Source organism: Labrus mixtus, chromosome 4, assembly GCF_963584025.1.
Source record: "Labrus mixtus chromosome 4, fLabMix1.1, whole genome shotgun sequence".
NCBI lineage: Eukaryota > Metazoa > Chordata > Actinopteri > Labriformes > Labridae > Labrus > Labrus mixtus.
Window position 1 is genome coordinate 31,063,523 of NC_083615.1, and position 19,515 is coordinate 31,083,037.

A 19,515-nucleotide genomic window follows, 5' to 3' on the forward strand; every position below is an offset into this window, starting at 1 on the left:
TACAGATCTGGAGGAAAGCCCTGCATGAGTCAATAGATACGATTTTAAAGCAGTTTTTCTTTTCTTGTTTGGGAGCTTTCTCTAATTGAAAACACAACATGTGATGAAAGTGTTTGATGTACCACATTCTCATGGTGCAGAAAAAGAAAAACACAAGCACCGAGTTGAGGCTGCTCCACGGGAACATGGTGATGAAGTTTTGGTGTGTGTAGGCTGCTGCCTCAAGGCTTTTCTGTAGCAAACAGTGGTCAACAGGGCAAGCTGGCTTTTGTGTGTGTGTGTGTATGTGTGTGTGTGTGTGTCTGTCTGTCCTTGTGTGTGTCTGTGTAGGCGAGTGCCTCAGGTTCTAGCTAGCTGACGGTCAGCAGGGCATGTGGCTCCGATGTGAAATTACCAACAGTTACTATGGTAACAGCAAGGGAAACAAAAGCTAAGCACTCCTGGTGTGAGGGAGCGATGAAGAAGGCGAAATGAGGCCCAAACCTTTTCTCGGATATTATCCACAGCTCGCCGTTTTCTCTCACATCTCAGCTTCCTCACTTTCTCTGATCCCCTCCTGTTCGCTTTGTTTTCTCTCTCCCATGATTGTCTCCCTCATTTGTGTTGTGACGCTTCCCCTCTCTTTCTCATTCTGTCTTTTTATCCTGTGAGATGGAAGTGTGAGAAGCAGCTGGCTCCATCGGGAGAATGACAGGGTAAAAGTGTGAGAGTGAGGAGGTGTGAGAGAGGGTGAGGGGGAAATCAGAGACGTGAAAGGAAAGGTCCAGAAGAGATGGAGAGAAAATGAAGTGAGATGAACAGAAAGAGAATGAAAAAAAGGTTTGATGGAAAGAAATATCAGCTAAGACTGGTGTTAGAGAGGCTTTAAATAACACTATAGGCTTAAAGAATTATGAAACCCAGCTATGCAAATGACATGGCACCAAGTTAGCACACTTCTTGGGCTATTTTTTACTCTCCTAACACCAAGTCCTCGTACTTATCTCAACTCGTGTGATTGACTCAGATATGTAGCACTGTAAGTGAGAACTCACATTGATGAAGATTAACAACAGGCATGCCCAAATCAATGGGGATAAAAAAATCACATCCTAGCAGAGAGCAAGGATTATTATTATGTTATCATATACAGTATGTACCTGTGTACCAACTGTACAAAGCTGTGACAACAAATTTCCCTCTGGTGGACAATAAAGTATTGTATTGTACCATTTGTAAATATTCTAATTGCACACTGCAGTTTTTAGAAGCTGTGCAGAGTATTGTGTTTGCTTGATGCAATTTCACGGTTATGTTTGTCTTCCACTGCTAACTAAAGAGAAGCAAGCAAGATCCACACACCAAGGAGCTCTCGTTTTAAGGATTTATTGATAAGTGACGTTTGGAGCCAACATGCAGACTAGTAGTCTGAGGAAGAGCATGTTGGCTCCAAACAGCACTTATCAATAAATCCTTAAAACAAGAGCTCCTTGGTGTGCGGATCTTGTTTGCTTCTCTTTACCTATTTGTGTTGTTGGAACCAGCACCCACTTAGGGATGTGCTTGTCTGATTTGATTGATTTTACTTCCACTGCTGTCATCAGCCTCATATACGGACGGCACGTTTTGTTGTTGCTTTGAATACATACATACTATCTGCAGAGCACCAGGGGCAAATGTACAAAGTTTAACATTTAACATTAAGTATTAAACAGTTTAAGTTTAGTTGACTGACATCCATTGGGTGAAAAAAATATGACTTAAAATAAGGACTTTTTGCCGGTAACTCAACCATAACTTTTAAAGTGATAATATGAGATTTTTGTTGACTCTTGTTTGGTTTGTTTGTTTCTTGTTGTTTTTGCCTAGTTTTCGATTTCCTGTTTTATTTTGTCATTTGTATCCTCATCTCTGTGTCATGCATATTTTTCTGTTGATAATCCTTGGTGTATCTCCATTTTGTTTGCCCTGATTTTCTTCACCTGTGACACCGGTCTCAACTGTGTCTGATTACCCAAGCGTGACCATGGGCTCTTGGTTTTCTTCTTGTTGATTTTTGTTTTGGAACTTCAAGAAGTATCCCTGGGTTTCGCCTTTTATGTGTTTTTAAGTTATCTGCACTCTGGTCCTCCTCTACATTTTGTTTCTGAATGCCTACATGCCAGAGCTGGTTGTGTTGGCATTCCCATACAGAGCCAAAATAAAAAGTGAGCACAAGCTGCTGCAATAGCTTCCCTTTACCTGACTTTTTAATTATGTAATTGTTTGGGAGCTACAGGTGTTTTCCAAGTGATTAATTTTTTTTAACAGCATCTTCTCAGTCTTTTAAACCACTCAGACTCAACCCAATTATTCATCGTCTCAACCGTCTCAACATGTAGGTGTCCGGTGGTGTATTACAAACCTACCAGGGGGGGTTGTACTACGGAGCGAGTTCAACATACCTAGGGTATCTTCTGGATCACCCTGTCAGAGGAGATCACACTTAACAATCACATGAAGCTGGTTATCAACTTGATAAATTCACCCAAAGTTTCACTGATGTTGCTAGCTTCATATAATTATGATCATGAAGGAGTCTGTGGTCAACCAATCAAGTCATATTTTACAAAATCAGTGTAACCTATGATATTATACAAATATGAAGAAGTTAAACACATAATCCATACAAAGAACAATTTAGCCGCCAGCTTTATGAATGTGCCAACTAAGGCAAATAATATCACCATTGTAAATATGAATATGAATATAATAACTCCTGTTTCTTTTCTTAAAAGACCAGTATGTAACTCTGACACAAAACATTGTAGAGAGCTGTCTGCCTCCGTCCCTCCATTAGAGTCGATGTGCACGCAGGTTGCCATCTCGCGGACACTGAAGCTTCAGTGTTTAGCCTGCTCTACATAGGTCTTGAAACCTTTCTGCGTTCTAGTCTTTCTCTATTTTTTCAAAAGCTTTTCCAACATTTTTCCTAGTTTTACCACATACTGTACCTGGTCAGGGAGCTTATTAAAAAATATGACGAGGCTTATTAGGTCGGGTAGAATCAGTTATATCTGAACCAGTTCTCTTGCTCGCTTCCATCACTGAAAACCCAGTTTACGAGTGGCATCCAAAAGGCTGTGTTGGGGTGCCTTAAAACCGCTACCTTCTGTGGTCAAAACAAATGCAGTCCATTCAGGACCGGAATTGAAAATTAGGAGTTGGACATACAGGTCCTAACCCTTCCTTAATGTCTGATGATATAGTAAGGTCATTTTATGATTTAATTCGGTAGATGTCTTACATATTGGTCCTTAAAAAGATTAGTTATTTTTTCACATGTGGAATGTCTGAAAGTTTGAGACAAATATTCTTATACAGGCTTATAAGAAATAACATGAAAACATATTTTAAGTACTAAAGTAGTAAGCTTCAGTGCTTACTACTTTAATACAGGAAAGGTAAAGTGATTTGACGGTGTCTCTCACATCCTCCTCTAACGATCAGCGCGCAGACTTCTGTAATCAAGAGATCTGATTGGTCAATAGATGCTGTCTCATACAGGTTGAGCTCTAATCCTGAACAAAACCTGAAATCTGGAGCAAGTTTGGTGTTCGGCACAAGTTACCATGTTGGTACACCTCGGTATGAAGTGAACCCTCCTCGTAGTCCTGAAAACTCAGAGTTAACCCTAAAGTTACCTCAATAACCAAAAATCCTGATTCCTAGAATAACCCCCCAGGACCTTGTGTTGTCCAGTAAACAATGCCCAACCCTAAATAACTGCTAAATATTCAACATGTATTTGAATCAGACATTTGTTTCACTCATATGTAAAGAACAGATGGTTGTGGGATGTTGTTGAATTTATGTGATATTTATTCTTCAAGTGAAGTCTTAAGTCATTCTGGATCTTGCAGCCTTGGGGGGCCATTGTTGCAGCTCTTCATATTGTTCTACTGCACCGTTAGTATCCCAGAGGAAAGTGTCTGCTTCAGTCGCCTGTTTTGTTAGTTTCTATTTTTGTCTCATTTATTTGATAGTAAACGTGGACGCATATAAAAGAAGTCAGAAGAGGATTGCACAAAGGTCTGATTTATTCCCTGGTCTAGTGAGCCAGGTTCGAATACACAGAGGCACAAATATGAGACATGGACTCCAGCCTGGCAGGCTGCAATGACGCCTTAGTGATATCAGTTTTTAAGCCAAAGTGCAGCCATTCTTCTTTGCTCTCCACTCATGAGTCAGACAGATGGATAAGAGCTGTAAGCACTGTTCGCAGGCTGAAGTAAAAGCCCTTTTCTCTTCGAAGTACTCTCTGTCCACAGCCTCCTTTTTCCAGGTCTAACAATGTTCAAAGCTAAGAAAATGGAAGATATGCATAAGCACTTCTGAAGCGGCACACAAAAGGTACATTTTATAAAGATACCTTATATCTGACGCATTTACACAGTGAAAACATTGAATCACACTAAACGGTGGATATTTTCCATTTCTATTGGACAGGTTAAAAAGGGTAAAGTGGTGTTTATTTTCCAAAGTTACCCAGAGGAAACAGTCTAGCTGCACAATAGCAGAATAAAACTATTCATGGATAGTGCAGCTGTTTACTGGCCAACATTACGATGCTTATGTTAAGCAAGTGTGTTCACTATGTACACCATTGTAGTTGCTCGTGTGTACAAGACAACTTTTGATTATAGGCCCAAAATAGAAAGTTGCAGCTTTTAAGCATAGTGTGCAATATTCTATGCATAAATACAGCAGAAATCAAGTATTCTATTTAAATACATCTTTGATTCATGACTGGCTTTGTTGTTGTCAGAGCCTGTTGCCATGGTGAATCGTAGAATCGGGGCTCCATTAATGTTGGCTTTTTATCGTCATGTTGCACGCGCTGAACACTGAGGGGTTGTTGAACCTTCTTTCAGAAACGGGCCCCTGGCTATACATGGATGGGATGGCCGACACCTCTGCTTACATATAAAAGCTGTTTCAGTCCTGACCCTATACTCTGGCTTTGTTACACTATAAGTTACAACTTTTGTATATGTATAAACTTGATCATCACTTTATATGAATTGTGCAGATATTAACTGCTGTATGAGTGTATATCAGCCTCATACCTTCTGTTTCCAGGACATGATTAACCATCATATTTCACTATCTTCACTCCTTTCTTTCTCTTAACTGTTTTTCTTTGTAACTGACCATATATCATTATACTTTATTTTAAAGTCTTTCTATGTGATTTTTCACACTTAAATGTAATATAAATCAAGTATATCCTCTGAAAATAACTCTGTGAGTCATGACTGTCTACAATGGGTGTAACACCCGAGTCCCACTGTCTGTGATGTTTTCAGAGTCATATCTTCACTTTGTTTACATCGTCTGGACGGCCGGCTGACTCCTCCCCTCGTGTATAAAAGTTGTTTAATTGAGGGACTAGAGAAAAGAAGAATAACATACTGTACTCACTGCTTAACTGTGTTTCTAGATCACGCTCATTTCAGGTAAATTTACATGCAGTGTGAAGATACGAGCATAATAAAGATTGCTAGCATTAGCATGCTAAGACAACAATGCAGCGCAAGTTGTTTTGGTTTCATGCTGGTGCTCAAGAGCGACATCTGCTGGATCAAAAAATCACATATAAAGCCTTTAATGTAAGTTTCTCTTGAGCATGAAATAAAAAAAATAAAAATCTATTTTAGTCAAGAACTAGAAAAAGAAGAATAACATACTCACAGCTTATTTTAATGTCATGTAAGCGTTTTTAGATCACTGTCATTCCGTGAATTGTACCTGCAATGTGAAGCTACGAGCTAACTAAAGTGTACTAAAATGAGCTTGCTAACACAACCATTCAGGCCACAGGCAATAGCAGCCAAGGACAATTTTTTCTGCCCGCATGCGCTAAACGCCTTTGTGCGAACTTGAGTTGAGGTGGGTTGGCGGTGTGTCGCTGGAGGAAAGTGGAGGCTTCAGTATGGCGGAGGTATCGCCATACAGCTGTTTGTTTTGGTTTCATGCTGGTGCTCAAGGGCGACATCTACTGGATCAAAAAGCTGCACATTCTTCCTTTGTTTTGCAGGTATTTAGTTGTAAGACAAACTGTTGGACAAAGTAAAAATTTGACATGATGAGAATGTCTGATCAAAATTCAATGCCAACTCAATAATGACACTGATAAGTTTATTATTTTATTCACCACATTCAGCAACACTGGTGTCCACAGGACAAAAGAAAAACATGTCACAATTCAGTAAAAAATAATAAAATAAAGAAGGTAAAATGCTTTGTTTGACCACTGCCAAACTGGAAAAGAGATGTAGCTAAGTGCTAGGATTTCATGGCTGGCTCTGGTGTATCATTCAAAAGTTACATTTATATTCTGTATAATTCAGGAATGGTGACAGCCATGCACTGACCTCATCTAATGGTGGATAAACACACTGTTCAGAGTGTTCTGTGTGAGTCAGTCTGGAGAGTAGCACGCCCAGTCAGTATTAGTCATCCAACTACCCGGTTCAGAGGACCCAGAACAAAAAAAAACAGGACTCTGACAGTGCACTTAGTGACACCCTCAAACTCTGATCTGTCTGGCTACTGTCAGGGATACCTATTGGGTACATGAGAAGTATTTCACTAATAGTACCTTAAAGCTAAACCAATTTTAGAAAAGTAGATGAGAACAGTCAATCATTTTTGTTTGCACTTTTGTGAAGCATGGTTTTCAATTGTGCTGAAATCAATACCAGGCCACTCTGCAACTCTGCTGAGCCTTTTGGCCTGCTTTTTCTTTAGTTCTCTGTTTCAGCTATATTCACCATGTGGGTTAATATCACTAGTTTACTTTCATCACACCCTGGGCTGTCTTTAGCTAAACGCTCTGACACCTTGTGACACAGTTAGAGATAGTTTATTAGATTTTTTTTTTTTAACTTTTCTTCTATATGGTTTGTGACAAATATCAACAAAATAATCCAATAATACATCTGTAACCTAATCAACATTTCCCAAGGTATGGCTGGATGGGCGAGCAGCAGTTTTCACTCTGGACAGGTTGTCAGTCAATATCAGGGCTAACATATAAAGATGGAGAACCATTCACACCTAGAGGCAATTTAGACTCACCAATTAAACTAATGAGCATGTTTGACCGTGGGAGGAAGAAAGAGTACAGGCAGAGAACCCACACATGGGGAGAACATGTAAACTCCACACAAAAAGACCAGGGGATGCTAACCACTGCATCAACATGCAGCCCTTTCTTTTTGTTTTGTGCTAATGAAAAGAATACTGAAAAGAATACTGTTGTTAAACTTACAACACATATGCTGCCTGTATGTGTTACACATTGCAGACGAGGCTCAACACGGGCTTAAATGTCCCGCCTTGAACTGGCAATCTCTAAGCACCAACTGCCTCCCAGTAAACCTAACAGTTGGACTTCATGCACTGCTACTACCATAATCTGCTGGAATCACATTTGTTTGTTCTCCACCTGTTTCTTGTGTTTTAGATCTGCCGCACTGAGACCGCTGTGAACAACTTGAACCCAGTGTTTGGAAAGAAGTTTCAGGTGGACTATCACTTTGAGGAGATCCAGAAGCTTCGCTTTGCCATGTTCGATGAAGACAAGTGTGCCACACAGCTCTATGAACATGACTTCCTGGGAGAATTCATTTGTACACTGGGAGTGGTATGAAATGACTTCTTCTTTTTGTAAATATATCTTTTTACTATGAGTAACCATGAAAAGTATTTACGTTTGTGATGTTACCTCCCCATTATTTCAGTCTTTGCATTGTTTTTTTTTTACTTTTGGCTTTGGTCCTCTTCAGTTCATGCAGTTCTTGTCACTTAAACAGAATTTAAAACCACAATATGATACTACTTCAAATCAAACTATCAATACCTGTTTTGTTACCTCACCAACAAAAATAAAAGTCCTAGGCACCCAGTAGTGGGTAATTGCTGGATGTAAGTACCAAGTATTGCACATTACTGTCCAAATTGCACAAAAACATTGGCAGCGTTTCAGTGCCCAAACTTTTCCGATGTTTTTGTGCAATTTAGACCTCTCGTACACACCTGTCTTGTGAAGTAGACTTTGATATTTTGAACCATATAATACAGCCTACTAATCCTCAAATCATGTACATCCATGATTATGAAATAAATAAATATTTTATGTGTAATCTTTTGTTAAAATTAAATACAAGCTGTACATGTGTTATAAGAACATGTGTTATGGTACGATACACCAAAGGTTAGTGGGACACAGGTGTCCTCTTATAGCTGATACTCATTAACCATGCTGCTCTACATTAAAAACCTTCACTTCTGTTCAGCACCATACTCCTATTTCAACTAATGAGGTTTTTCCTTGACTTTAGGGTATTTTGCTGTTTGGGTATTTTTGCATTTAGTGTTGTGAATTGCCCTGTTTCCAGCATCACCCTGTTCTCTATTTTATGGTACCTTGTTTGTAAAATTGCTTTTTTTTTGGTTGGTTTGTGATTATTTTGAAAGATAGACTACAACGTTTATAACCTGTCATGTCGTGGCACCTTAACTGCTTCATTTACATTTATACAGCTATAAACAAAACAAAGTCCCTACTTACCTCCCCCACCCTCATGAGTTTTATTGTGCACGGTGTATTGAATGAAGAAATGTTGAACTTTTACAATATTAAACTTTAAAAAACGTATAACAAAACACAAATAAGGTCTCATTGACCTGTGTTTATAACAATAAGATGACTAACTGATTGCATAGCTGGTTATCAGTACTGATTTGATTAGCAATCCTGTGTATGTAACAACAATGTTTCTCATACCACTCCAGGGAAAACGTCCTTTCTGTTCTGTTAGACCTCCACGCTGTTTTCTAAAACATTAAACTTATTCAGTGTGTTGTTGGTCAAAAGAGTGGGAAACTACTAAATCAAACAAGAATGAGCCAATCATTTCTTGGTTACATTTTTTTTTCTCTTCTCTCATTCCTAGATTGTGTCCAATAAGAAACTTCACAGACCGTTGATCTTGGCCAATGGGAAGCCAGCTGGCAAGGGAACCATTATGGTAAGTACTGTAGTAGCACTACAAGAAGTACTATCTTTAACCTTTTTTTCCCCTTCTGTGTCCTGTTAACACACACATGCATACACACACACACACACTCACAGGGTACCATTTAATCAGAGGTGGCTGTAGTTGGTCTTGTGGATGCAGCCTCTGTTGTTTACTATAATAGCATGTTTTCTTTAGCTCTTGATGGAGGTGTAACTGAGGCTGTTTTTGTGACTATTATTGATGTCATGACTGTTACGTCGCTGCTGCTGCTCCTCTGCTGATGATGGTGTGTGATTGTTAGTTGCCAGTAGTTTTTTTTGTAGCAGTTATTGTTGCGTTGTTATGTAATTTTAGATAACGGCTCAGGAGCTGTCTGACAACAGAATCATCACTTTGACCTTGAGTGGGCGAAAACTGGATAAGAAGGTAGGCAGTTAGACCCACACTTACACACACATACACACACTGAATACAAATGCAAGCACACACAAACCCAAACACAATGTGAGTGCATTAAAGTAACACATGCAACAGTAGGACAGAACCCACGCAGACAAGGGTTACAGTGATTGTCTCATGTCTTTCACCTTTACCACCTTATTAGAGGGCTTCACGAGTCCTTTCAGTTTGATATGACAACCATGAAGGATTTGATGAACATGTATTAATGTGTGTTTTCAAACTTCTTCCTATGAAGCCACAACTGGAATATGGTTCAATTACAAGTTACTGTAGGTCCAAAACAGCATAATTTGAATATTGGTTAAAGGAGTAACAGGTACTGCAGTCTAAATTCAAAACATTAGAGAGAGCTGTCTCCCCCCGCACCCTCCTCTTTAGAGTCAATGCTCATGTAGGTTGCCATGTGGTGGACACTGAAGCTTCAGTGTCTAGCCAGCTCTTCATCGGTCTTGAAACCTTTCTCATTCTAACTTCTCTCCATTTTTCAAAAGCATCTCCAATATTGATCCTAGTTTGAGCACGTTTCTGCTCGTGGAGCTTATTAGAAACATGCAGAGGCTTTTTAGGTCGGGTACAATCACTTCTATCTGAACCACTTCTCTTGCCCGCTTCCATCGCTGCAACACCTGTTGGTTTGCTGTGATAACGTCTCAAACCGAGGGGCGTCCAAAACAGCCGTGTCAGGGTGCCTTAAAAGCGCCTACCTTCTCTGGTCCAAACAAATCCAGAGCATTCAGGAGCAGAATCAAAAGTTAGAAGGAGGACATACTGGCTGCTGCATTGTTGTCAGAGAAGCCAGCACTTCAACATAGCATGTTTCCTTAATGTCTGATCATATAGTAAGGTCACTTTATCATTTAATTCAGTAGATATCTTTCATATTGCTCCTTTAAGATTTTTTTCACCCATGTTTGCTGGGCATCTTCTGATTAAACCACTACGATAAACAAGAAGCACAGTTAATGCTTGTCAAATTGTCATGTCTGTATGGGAGTTTAGTTGAGTAGAGAATAAAAAGATCAACAAGACTCATATTCAAAAACCTTGACAACTAACTGTCCCTTTGCTGTGCAGGACTTCTTTGGGAAGTCGGACCCCTACCTTGAGTTTCACAAGCAGGGAGAAGACAGCAAATGGATGCTGGTGCACAGGACAGAGGTGAGTCATCAGCAGAGTATAAGCGTCTTCATCTGACTGTCATTATTTTGAACCATCAGCCTGTCATTGTGAGTTAACCATAGCTGGTTGTTAACGGTAAATTTAACAGTTGTTTGAGGCTCAAAATGAGAGATTGCAGTTTCAGTAATTCTGTGGTTAAAGATGCATTAAATATATCTGCTGCTGTGTAATGTAATGATCATGTCCCCTGTTTCTGTGTCTGTGACTTCAGGTCATAAAGAACACTTTAGATCCATCTTGGAAACCCTTTACTGTGCCACTCATTTCTCTATGCAATGGCGACGTGGACAGGAACATCAAGGTTTGTGGTTTCAGTGAAATTCATTACAACACTGGTGCGGGAATTAAAAAATAATTATTAACAGGAAACAGTTATAGAAAAAAAAATACCAGAGAATTTTGCAGATTCAAAAAGAAGCTTTAATAAAAGAAATGATGGCATGATGTGATGTGGTCTACAAATAACAGGTCCTGTGTTACGACTATGATAATGATGGAGGCCACGACTTCATAGGAGAGTTTCAAACCACGGTTGCCAAGATGAGTGAGGCCCAGAACTCAGTGGAGGTGAAACATACACGACTTTAGTACACTTTAGTGTGTGTTGTGCACAGTTCAATTAAATGTCATGCATATGTTACCATAACATTTTGTATACAAGATGCATTTTAATTTGGTCCTATTTACGAGTGTGGTTTATATTCTGTATTTTACAGGTTTTCATTTGGTTGTGTTTATGTATTGTTTTGATCAAATGTTTCAAGTTGTTAATTTTTGGGGGGTTAATGGGTAGGAAATAAGCATTTGGTTAAAGGAGTATGGTTTAGTGTTAATGAATGTGTATGAATTTGATTAGTTAATACTGATGGACACTTTACATAGCAGCTTCTGCCATCAGTGTGTGAATGCGACCTGCCTTTGAGTAGTCAGAAGAAAATCTAGAAATTGTCAGTAATAAAGTAACCCTGTGCCCAGCCACTCCTCAGGTCATATTTAGGCACACACTGGTCTTCTCTATTTCAGTGGTCACCTTTTACTGACTAAAAGCAGAGTGTGGAGGACATAAGGACACGTCCCAAAAAGAAATACGAGGATTTATTGTCTGATTTGTAATCTATAATTAAAATAATAATCCCTCAGCAACTTCTTGGGAAAAAAATCTTCAAATGAAGAGTTTTTATAATGCAATAATAACACTTTAATATAGAAATAAATTGTCCAATTTTAAAGGAGCAATATGTAACCAGACACCTAGCGTTCAAAATGGGTACTGCAGTCCAGATTAAATAATTGTAGAGAGCTGTCTCCCCCTGGCCCTTCCTTCCTAGAGTTGATGCCCACACAGTTCGCTGTGTCGTGGACACTGAAGCTTCAGTGTTTAGCCAGCTATGTATCAGTCTTGAAACCTTTCTGTTTTCTAGCCCCTCTCCTTTTTTCAAAAGCATCTCCAATATTGATCCTAGTTTGAGCACGTTTCTGCTCGTGGAGCTTATTAGAAACATGCAGAGGCTTTTTAGGTCGGGTACAATCACTTCTATCTGAACTAGTTCTCTTGCCCGCTTCCATCGCTGCAACACCTGTTGGTTTGCCATTGGCCTTGCATACTGAGGGACGTCCAAAACAATAATTTTATGATTTAATTCAGTAGATATCTTACATATTGGATCTTTAACCACGCGCTTTTGTAAAATGAGAACAAAAAAGCTGACATAGAATTTCAATTAAATTTCATACTAGCAAAGCAAATGTTAAATCCCTCCCAACAGCTGACACTTTATCTCCCTGTATGCAGGAGGGTTGGCGCCCCGTTTCCTCTGTTAAAAAATGGTAACCGAGACATAAACATAGAATTAGATTGAATAGATCAGGTCATGACTTCCCCTATTGTCTCCTTTACACAGTCAGGTTTAAAGAGTATCAGACAAACATTCTTTCAGAGTCCAATCATCAAATCATACTGATGTTTTCAAACATCCAACATTTACTACTCGACTGGTTTGCAAGGATGAAACCTTTGACTCTTACAATCCTGGATGAGCTGTGAAATAGTTTCTAAATTTAGTCTGACAATATATATTTTTTTTTCTTTGAGACTAAGAGGGAAAAGGAATATAAACAGGTCAGATTTAAAACCATTAAAAAAGTTAGTGATGCTACAACTTAGCTGCAGAATCTTTACAGCAAGTAGCTGGTTTGTTTTGAAACACTTAACCTGTTCATATTAAAATCAGCATTCATATCTTCACACAGATAACTGTGAATCATGCTCCATCGTCCTCACTTTTGTTTTACCCTTAGCTAGACTTAATTGGCCCGTCTCTGCCCCATACTGAATAATTTGCTGTTTAAATGCATTCAGTCACGTCTTTCAACAACGAAGCCTGAATAATCATGCACAGATTTGCATGCTGATTTTTTCTCAAACTACGAACTGGTTGGTTTCAAAGCGTAAGCTGTTAAATGCTATTGAGAATCATTTTCGTTCAGTTTTTTTTTTGCTAAAGACGTAAAGATGCAGAGATCAAAACACTCTTCATTCATTAGTGGCTGCACACGTGTTTGCGTGTGCATCTCTGTGTGAGCAAATGTGTGTGTGTGTGTGTGTGTGTGTGTGTGTGTGTGTGTGTGTGTGTGTGTGTGTGTGTGAGCAAATGTGTGTGTGTTTTATTTGTGAAACTGCGTGTGTGCATGTGTCAAAGCTGCCTCACGACTTGTTCTCCCACTGAGTCCCTTCATGTGTGGTAATGTTGTGGGGGGAAACACAAAATAACAAGAGAGAAGAGGCAGAGGCAGGGTGAAGAGATGGGGGATGGAGAGAGAGACAGTGTGTGAAAAGAGAGGATGGGAAAATGAGAGGTGCTTTTGAGATGTAAATCAGCCTTTAGCTGAGCCCCAGTAGCACGACAAGGCGAAACACCTGTCATAGGAATCAGTGGCAGACTTTCGACGTTTCAGAATGTGTAGTGTATGCATGAATGTCTGAAATGTCTGCTTTGAGACATTCATATGTGACTTGGTAATATGAAAATACGTCTTGAGCTTCCTTTTTCTCGCATCTTCATTTTCATCCTGTGTAATTAATTCATGGAGTGATTTTAAAGGTGGATTCAGAAGCATTGTTCGTTGAAGCTTGTAAACACAACATTCAAACTGGGCCTGTCCTCCTGGGCTCATCGCCACACTCACTGCAGGATGAAGTGTGTACGTGCACTGCTTGTACATACACTGCAAGCTACCGCGCGCTAGCACAAGCTAACCACAGGTGTTTGGCAACTGCCTGTCCAGCAGAACACAGGCCAACTCCGCGTCTGCCGGTGAAAGCCAACCGAAGGTTCACCCTCGTTTTGGAACGAGCTTGGCGTTTCTCCTTACTATGATTATATTTTCTCTTCTTTGTTGCTACGACCTCGGCCGTTATATTTTCGCCAGTTGGAATGGCAGCCATTGACTGAATTGTATCCACTCCTACACTCACCTGTGCGCTGCCATTGGCTGATGGAGACACACCATCCCCCCACCCAGAAACATCCAGTGTCAACCTAAACAAACTAAAACATCAAAATCCAGTCAGAGGACAGGGTCTCTGTAGACACTGTCACCATCACACATGTATGGAGGCTAATAATAATAAGTGATTAAGTGATGATTTATTGGCGTTACTTTTGTATAAGTCTATATTTTTTTTATCTATCTTTAATGAATAGTATTTTTGTGTAGGCTTCCATATTAACTGTATACTTATTCATTCTTTTCCATTTTTCACTACTCTTTAAACTTTGCTGTCATCTATCATAATTTTCCATCATTTCCATTTTTAATTTTGTCTTTTTCTTATATCGTCGTATTTCTGTTTTCTTTAATTGTTTTTTTTGTTTTTGTTCCTTCAGGTTGAGTTTGACTGCATCAACCCCAAGAAACAGAAGAAAAAGAAGAACTATAAAAACTCTGGAGTTATTATTATAAAGTCATGTAAGGTGAGGTGTTATTTCAAAGTTTTAAATGTACTTGACTTCATAACTTGGTTTGTTCAGTAAGGGCTGAAATTAATGAATAAGAAATAATAATGTGTGTCTCATGTAGTAAAAAAACCAAAAGAAAAGACCAAAGTGCAGAAGAAACTGCAGTATTTATTTTAACAAAAAGGAAAATAATAAGGCTTCCAAAAGTCTAAAAAGAAAACACTGGGAGTAAGAGAGGTATCACAGGAGCAGTTATGAACTGACAAGAAGAGGGGAGGAACCTTGAGACTAAACAGACACAGGTGAGACTAACGACACAGGTGAGGACAATCATGGCAATCAAAGTGGTGGGAAACCAGATGGAGGGAGGAAGTAAGACAAGAAACACCGGGGACAAGATCTACAAAATAAAACGGGAAAAAAAAGAGAACTCAAGAATGTAAAAGAGAGGCTGAATCTCGATTTCCTCCCTAAACTCTGAGCCCTAAACCCTGAGCCCTGAATCCTGAGCTCTATACCCTGAGCCCTAAACCCTGAGCCCTAAACTCTGAGCCCTAAATCCTGAACCCTAAACCCTGAGCCCTAAACTCTGAGCCCTAAATAATTCTGAGCCCTAAACCCTGATCCCTAAACTCTGAGCCCTAAACTCTGAGCCCTTAAGGACTTTATTGGCATCACCTGGAAAGTGATTAAGTGCACGAGGCTGCGAGGGCTCCATGGTTTATTATGAATGGGACAGCACTTTGCGATTCCTCTGTAACCATGACAGCACGATGTGTGGCATTTTTAATTTACGTTTTTTACTTTACTCACTCACAGCCATGGCGCTTATAAAAAAGTTCTACTTAATATATACATAAATATATCTGTTGTGGGATGGATAAATATTTATCTTATCTTATATAACTGGACTAATACTCGCTGTCTCGCTTGTTTTTGCTAACAGACTTTCAGAAGAGTTCTGAATTATCTGTAGTTTCCAAATATACTTTTTACCTTTTTTCACCTTGCTGCTTATTTACTGTCTCTCCCTGCATGTTTTTTGGCGTTTGTTTACCCTTCCATTCTTGCGGGCTTCCCCTGAGAATCATATGTTTCACGTCACATTGCTATGAACTATGGGTAATTCCCCCACACTAAGTCTGCAGATATGCCCACTTACGGACAGGGTGCATAAAGGGCTCGAAAAGTCTGCGAGAGATCCCTTAAGCACTTGGAGATTTGACAGTGGGACATGACTAAGACCTCACAGACTGAGCGGGAACGCGCATCAAAGTCAGTGAGTGTGTGGGGTGGACATCGAGATTGAGCCTAACAATGCACACAGGACATTGAGAAAATCGAGGAAAATAAATGACAAAACAAAACAGGAAACACTAAAGACTAAACTTGGAAATAAAGCAATACACACAAGGGAAATGAAACAAAGAGACAAAGTAAATCAGGAAATGAAATCCAAACACTGAAAAAAACAAAATACAAAACTAAACCAGAAACTCATGACAGTGTGTGAAATCTGGAGGAAAAGTGCATCCATGGTATTCATATTTCTCTTTTTTATTCCTAGAGTCCAAAGATAATAGTTTGACTCAAAGAGGAGCTGATCAGAGCTGGGCTGACATAAAAAAAGTATTGTCTCTTCAAGGTGAATTGCATTAAGTGTTACCTTAAGTTTTCAAAACATCAACAAACCAACAAATTTCTTCCTCGTGCTCATTTGTCAAACAAATCGCTCAGTTTCTCCCCTCATCTTGTCAACTCAGAATGACCCGTCTCAGACATCTACTGAAGCCATTGTGCTTTTGATCAGCTGACACACTTTAACTGAGCGTTCATAACTCTGAATCACTAATTAGTGCTGCAGCTTTGATCCCCAAGAGGACACATTGAGCTGGAACACTGGGTCTTTACATGCCTATTTGAATGGCATTAAGGCTGTGTGTGCATGTATGATGACAAGCATTCACATTTTATTATATTCCTCTTTTCACACAATCACAAACAAGCCTTCATATAGACATGAGCATACACACAATTATACGCGCAGCACATGCACAAAAGTCTTAATACTGTACCGTAATTATATTTGCTGGCTGCCAGCAGGGATTAGACTAGTGACAGTAACATTCAGGCTAAATAATTATTATAATTGAAGTGGAGATTGTGTTCAAACAAGGTAACGATTTGTACTGCTTTGGAGGTACATTGAATCAGATAAAACAGTTTGAAAACACATTAGAAGTTATACTGTTAGAAAGAGGTGATTTCCTTTCTTCAGAGCGCGCCATTCAATTAGTTTGAGCAGACTCTGTTTGGATTTGAATAAAACCTGACTGTGTTCATGTAGATACCAGTGTTTGATGCTCGGAAAGTTAAAAGCTCTCTAATGATTTCATTGATTTATTTTAGGGATTTTTATGCCTTTTTTATTATTTAGAGATAGGACAGTGGATAGATTTATAAATCGGGGAGAGAGAGACAGATGGGAAGGCAAGCGGGACAGGAGCCACAGGTCGGGTTAGAATCCAACCCTTTTTTTTTTTTTTTGTTATTGATCCCCGCAAGGGGAAATTTCTGTTTTTACACTCTGTAAGTCATGCAACCCTCCGGTTTCCAGCCCAAATCCCTACAGACTGAGCTACTGCCGCCCCAAAAGAAATGCTATTTGACTTGTAAATAAACCTAATAATATCAGCACATATCTGCATTAACATTAGCAGATACTGATAGTCACCGGATGAGCTGATATTGGCCGATATTATCGGGTGGTCGATTAATCAGTCAGGCTCTATAATTAATATTTGATATATTTTGATTATTAAGATTCTCTTTGTCTCACTTGATCAATACTGCCTGTTTGTCCCACTTGCTGTATTTTATTTGTTCTTACTTTACCCTGTCTCTCTTATAGGTAACAAGAGACTACACCTTTCTGGATTACATACTGGGCGGCTGCCAGCTCATGTTTACAGTGAGTATGATATCTGCATGCCTGTTTCTTCTCTGCCACTGCAATGATGTGGTAATGACATACTTGTTTCTTCACGCCTTGCTCTGGGAAACAGATGGAAAACATTCAGATTAGCTATTTTCATCATCCGGGGGTTACGTTTAGATCATAATCATTTCCATACAGAAGGGACCACTTAGTGTAAGGGACAGGGACAGAAGGCACTGAGAGACTGAAGTGGAGTAGAGGAGAGTAAAGGGATACCTTAAAACCTTTAAATGTGGGTACTTTTGTTGAATTTTAAAAACAGGAGGGCAAACAAAGAGAAAGCAAGTGAATTGAAGGTATTTAAAAAAATAGTGAAAATGATATAATGTATCATAGTGAGAGTTTGAGATAGATTTATGGTGACAGAAGGAGAAGCAGGTACAGAGAGCGACATGGGTGTGAGAAACAGCATATCGTCATAGTCTATTTTTGTCCCTTGTAAAGAGCAACTCTGGTGTGTTCCTGGTATTGTCACACCTTTTTGTGTTTTATAACAGCCAATTGCTCATATAGACACACGTATTCACACTGGGGTGTTTTTTTTTTTTTTTTAGAATATTACCAGGGGTTTTTGTGGCCAACAGATATAAATCTCTGGAGCATTAAGTGTGGCTCGCTGATTCTGAAACCACAAACACATACGCAAACATAAACACACAACTGTACACAAATTCAAAAACCAAATGCACACATAGAAGAATGGAAGGACACCCAGCGTAGTCAGTGAGAGATAGACACACACACACACAGTTTACATATGCATGTGCAAATCATTTTATTTTCTCTTCCTTTTGATTCTGTCGATTCCCCAGCTTCTTAAAGGTCACATATTCTGCAAAATATACATTACCATGTTTCTCTAACTCTAATATGTGTCCCTAGTCTGTCTACAAACCCCTCAAGAATAAGAAAAGTCCATCCTCTCCGTCTTTAGCCTGCAGGGCTGAAATAGAGGGGTTTATAGGCATGATCAAATACAGGATCAGAGTGGATTTAGAACAAGACACTTCACACACATGTTTTGGGGAATTCAGAGACTTGAAAATGAGGATAATATGTGACTTTTAAGCTAGCAGGCTCCACACGGGGTACATATGATGTACTTGTTACTAATGCTATATTCCATTTCCTTTAAATAGTATTCTGGGATAAGACACTCGTGCCTATTTGCGCTTGATGTTAATTAAGAGTCATTGAATTTTTTTAAAATTATTTTCACATCTTTCAACAAAAGTTGTTTTTAATCTCATAATGAAGCTGCAGCTGCACCTAAATGATCAGACAATGTCTGAATGAACACTTGCAGCTATTTAGGTCGGATTATTTAAGCTTTTTTGTGAACAACACTGGAACAATATGTAGCATCCTCTGTAAAAAGGCATTTAAAGATTAAACTTCATACATATTTCAAAATGATTCAACAAAAGTTATGCAGATGATTACATATTGTTTGTTTACATATTGTTTTTCAGTCAATGTGGTGTCATTTAAGACAGCCAAGAACAATATATTTGGAAACAATGGTTGTCATATTTGTTTGTGGAGCACAAAATTTCATCCCCTCTGACCTTGCAGTTGTTTTGGAGAACATGGCTCGACAGAAGTGTTCACTGTAGCATCGTGTGAGTTGCACCTGTACTCCTCTTGTACTTGTGGAAGGTAGTGCTGGGATTGTGTGAAGTATCTTTCTGGCTCAAGGTCTCGGTCAAGTTAAATATAGTTGTGCAGAGGTGACTTCACTGGTGTTGTTGTATTCTGTCAGTGTAAGAGGATGTGTTCTTTGTGTCTCCTGGAGGGGGGGGGGGCAGGCTGCTGGATCCTCACTTTTAATTCAGGGCAGTGTGGAAGAGCACACACTCAAACACAGCCA

General features: G+C 39.3%; 1 protein-coding gene across 2 annotated transcripts in view; it reads left to right on the forward strand.

The window, feature by feature from the left end:
• The window catches only part of cpne2 (copine II), a 62,037-nt gene that overhangs the window by 6,750 nt on the left and 35,772 nt on the right, over positions 1–19,515 (forward strand). For both annotated transcript variants that reach the window (XM_061036895.1, XM_061036896.1), the window contains exons 3-10: positions 7,490–7,669; positions 8,982–9,056; positions 9,402–9,473; positions 10,584–10,667; positions 10,900–10,989; positions 11,157–11,255; positions 14,576–14,662; positions 17,559–17,618. In XM_061036895.1, the coding sequence (XP_060892878.1) occupies positions 7,490–7,669; positions 8,982–9,056; positions 9,402–9,473; positions 10,584–10,667; positions 10,900–10,989; positions 11,157–11,255; positions 14,576–14,662; positions 17,559–17,618 (747 nt within the window). The remainder of the gene's footprint in view (positions 1–7,489; positions 7,670–8,981; positions 9,057–9,401; positions 9,474–10,583; positions 10,668–10,899; positions 10,990–11,156; positions 11,256–14,575; positions 14,663–17,558; positions 17,619–19,515) is intronic.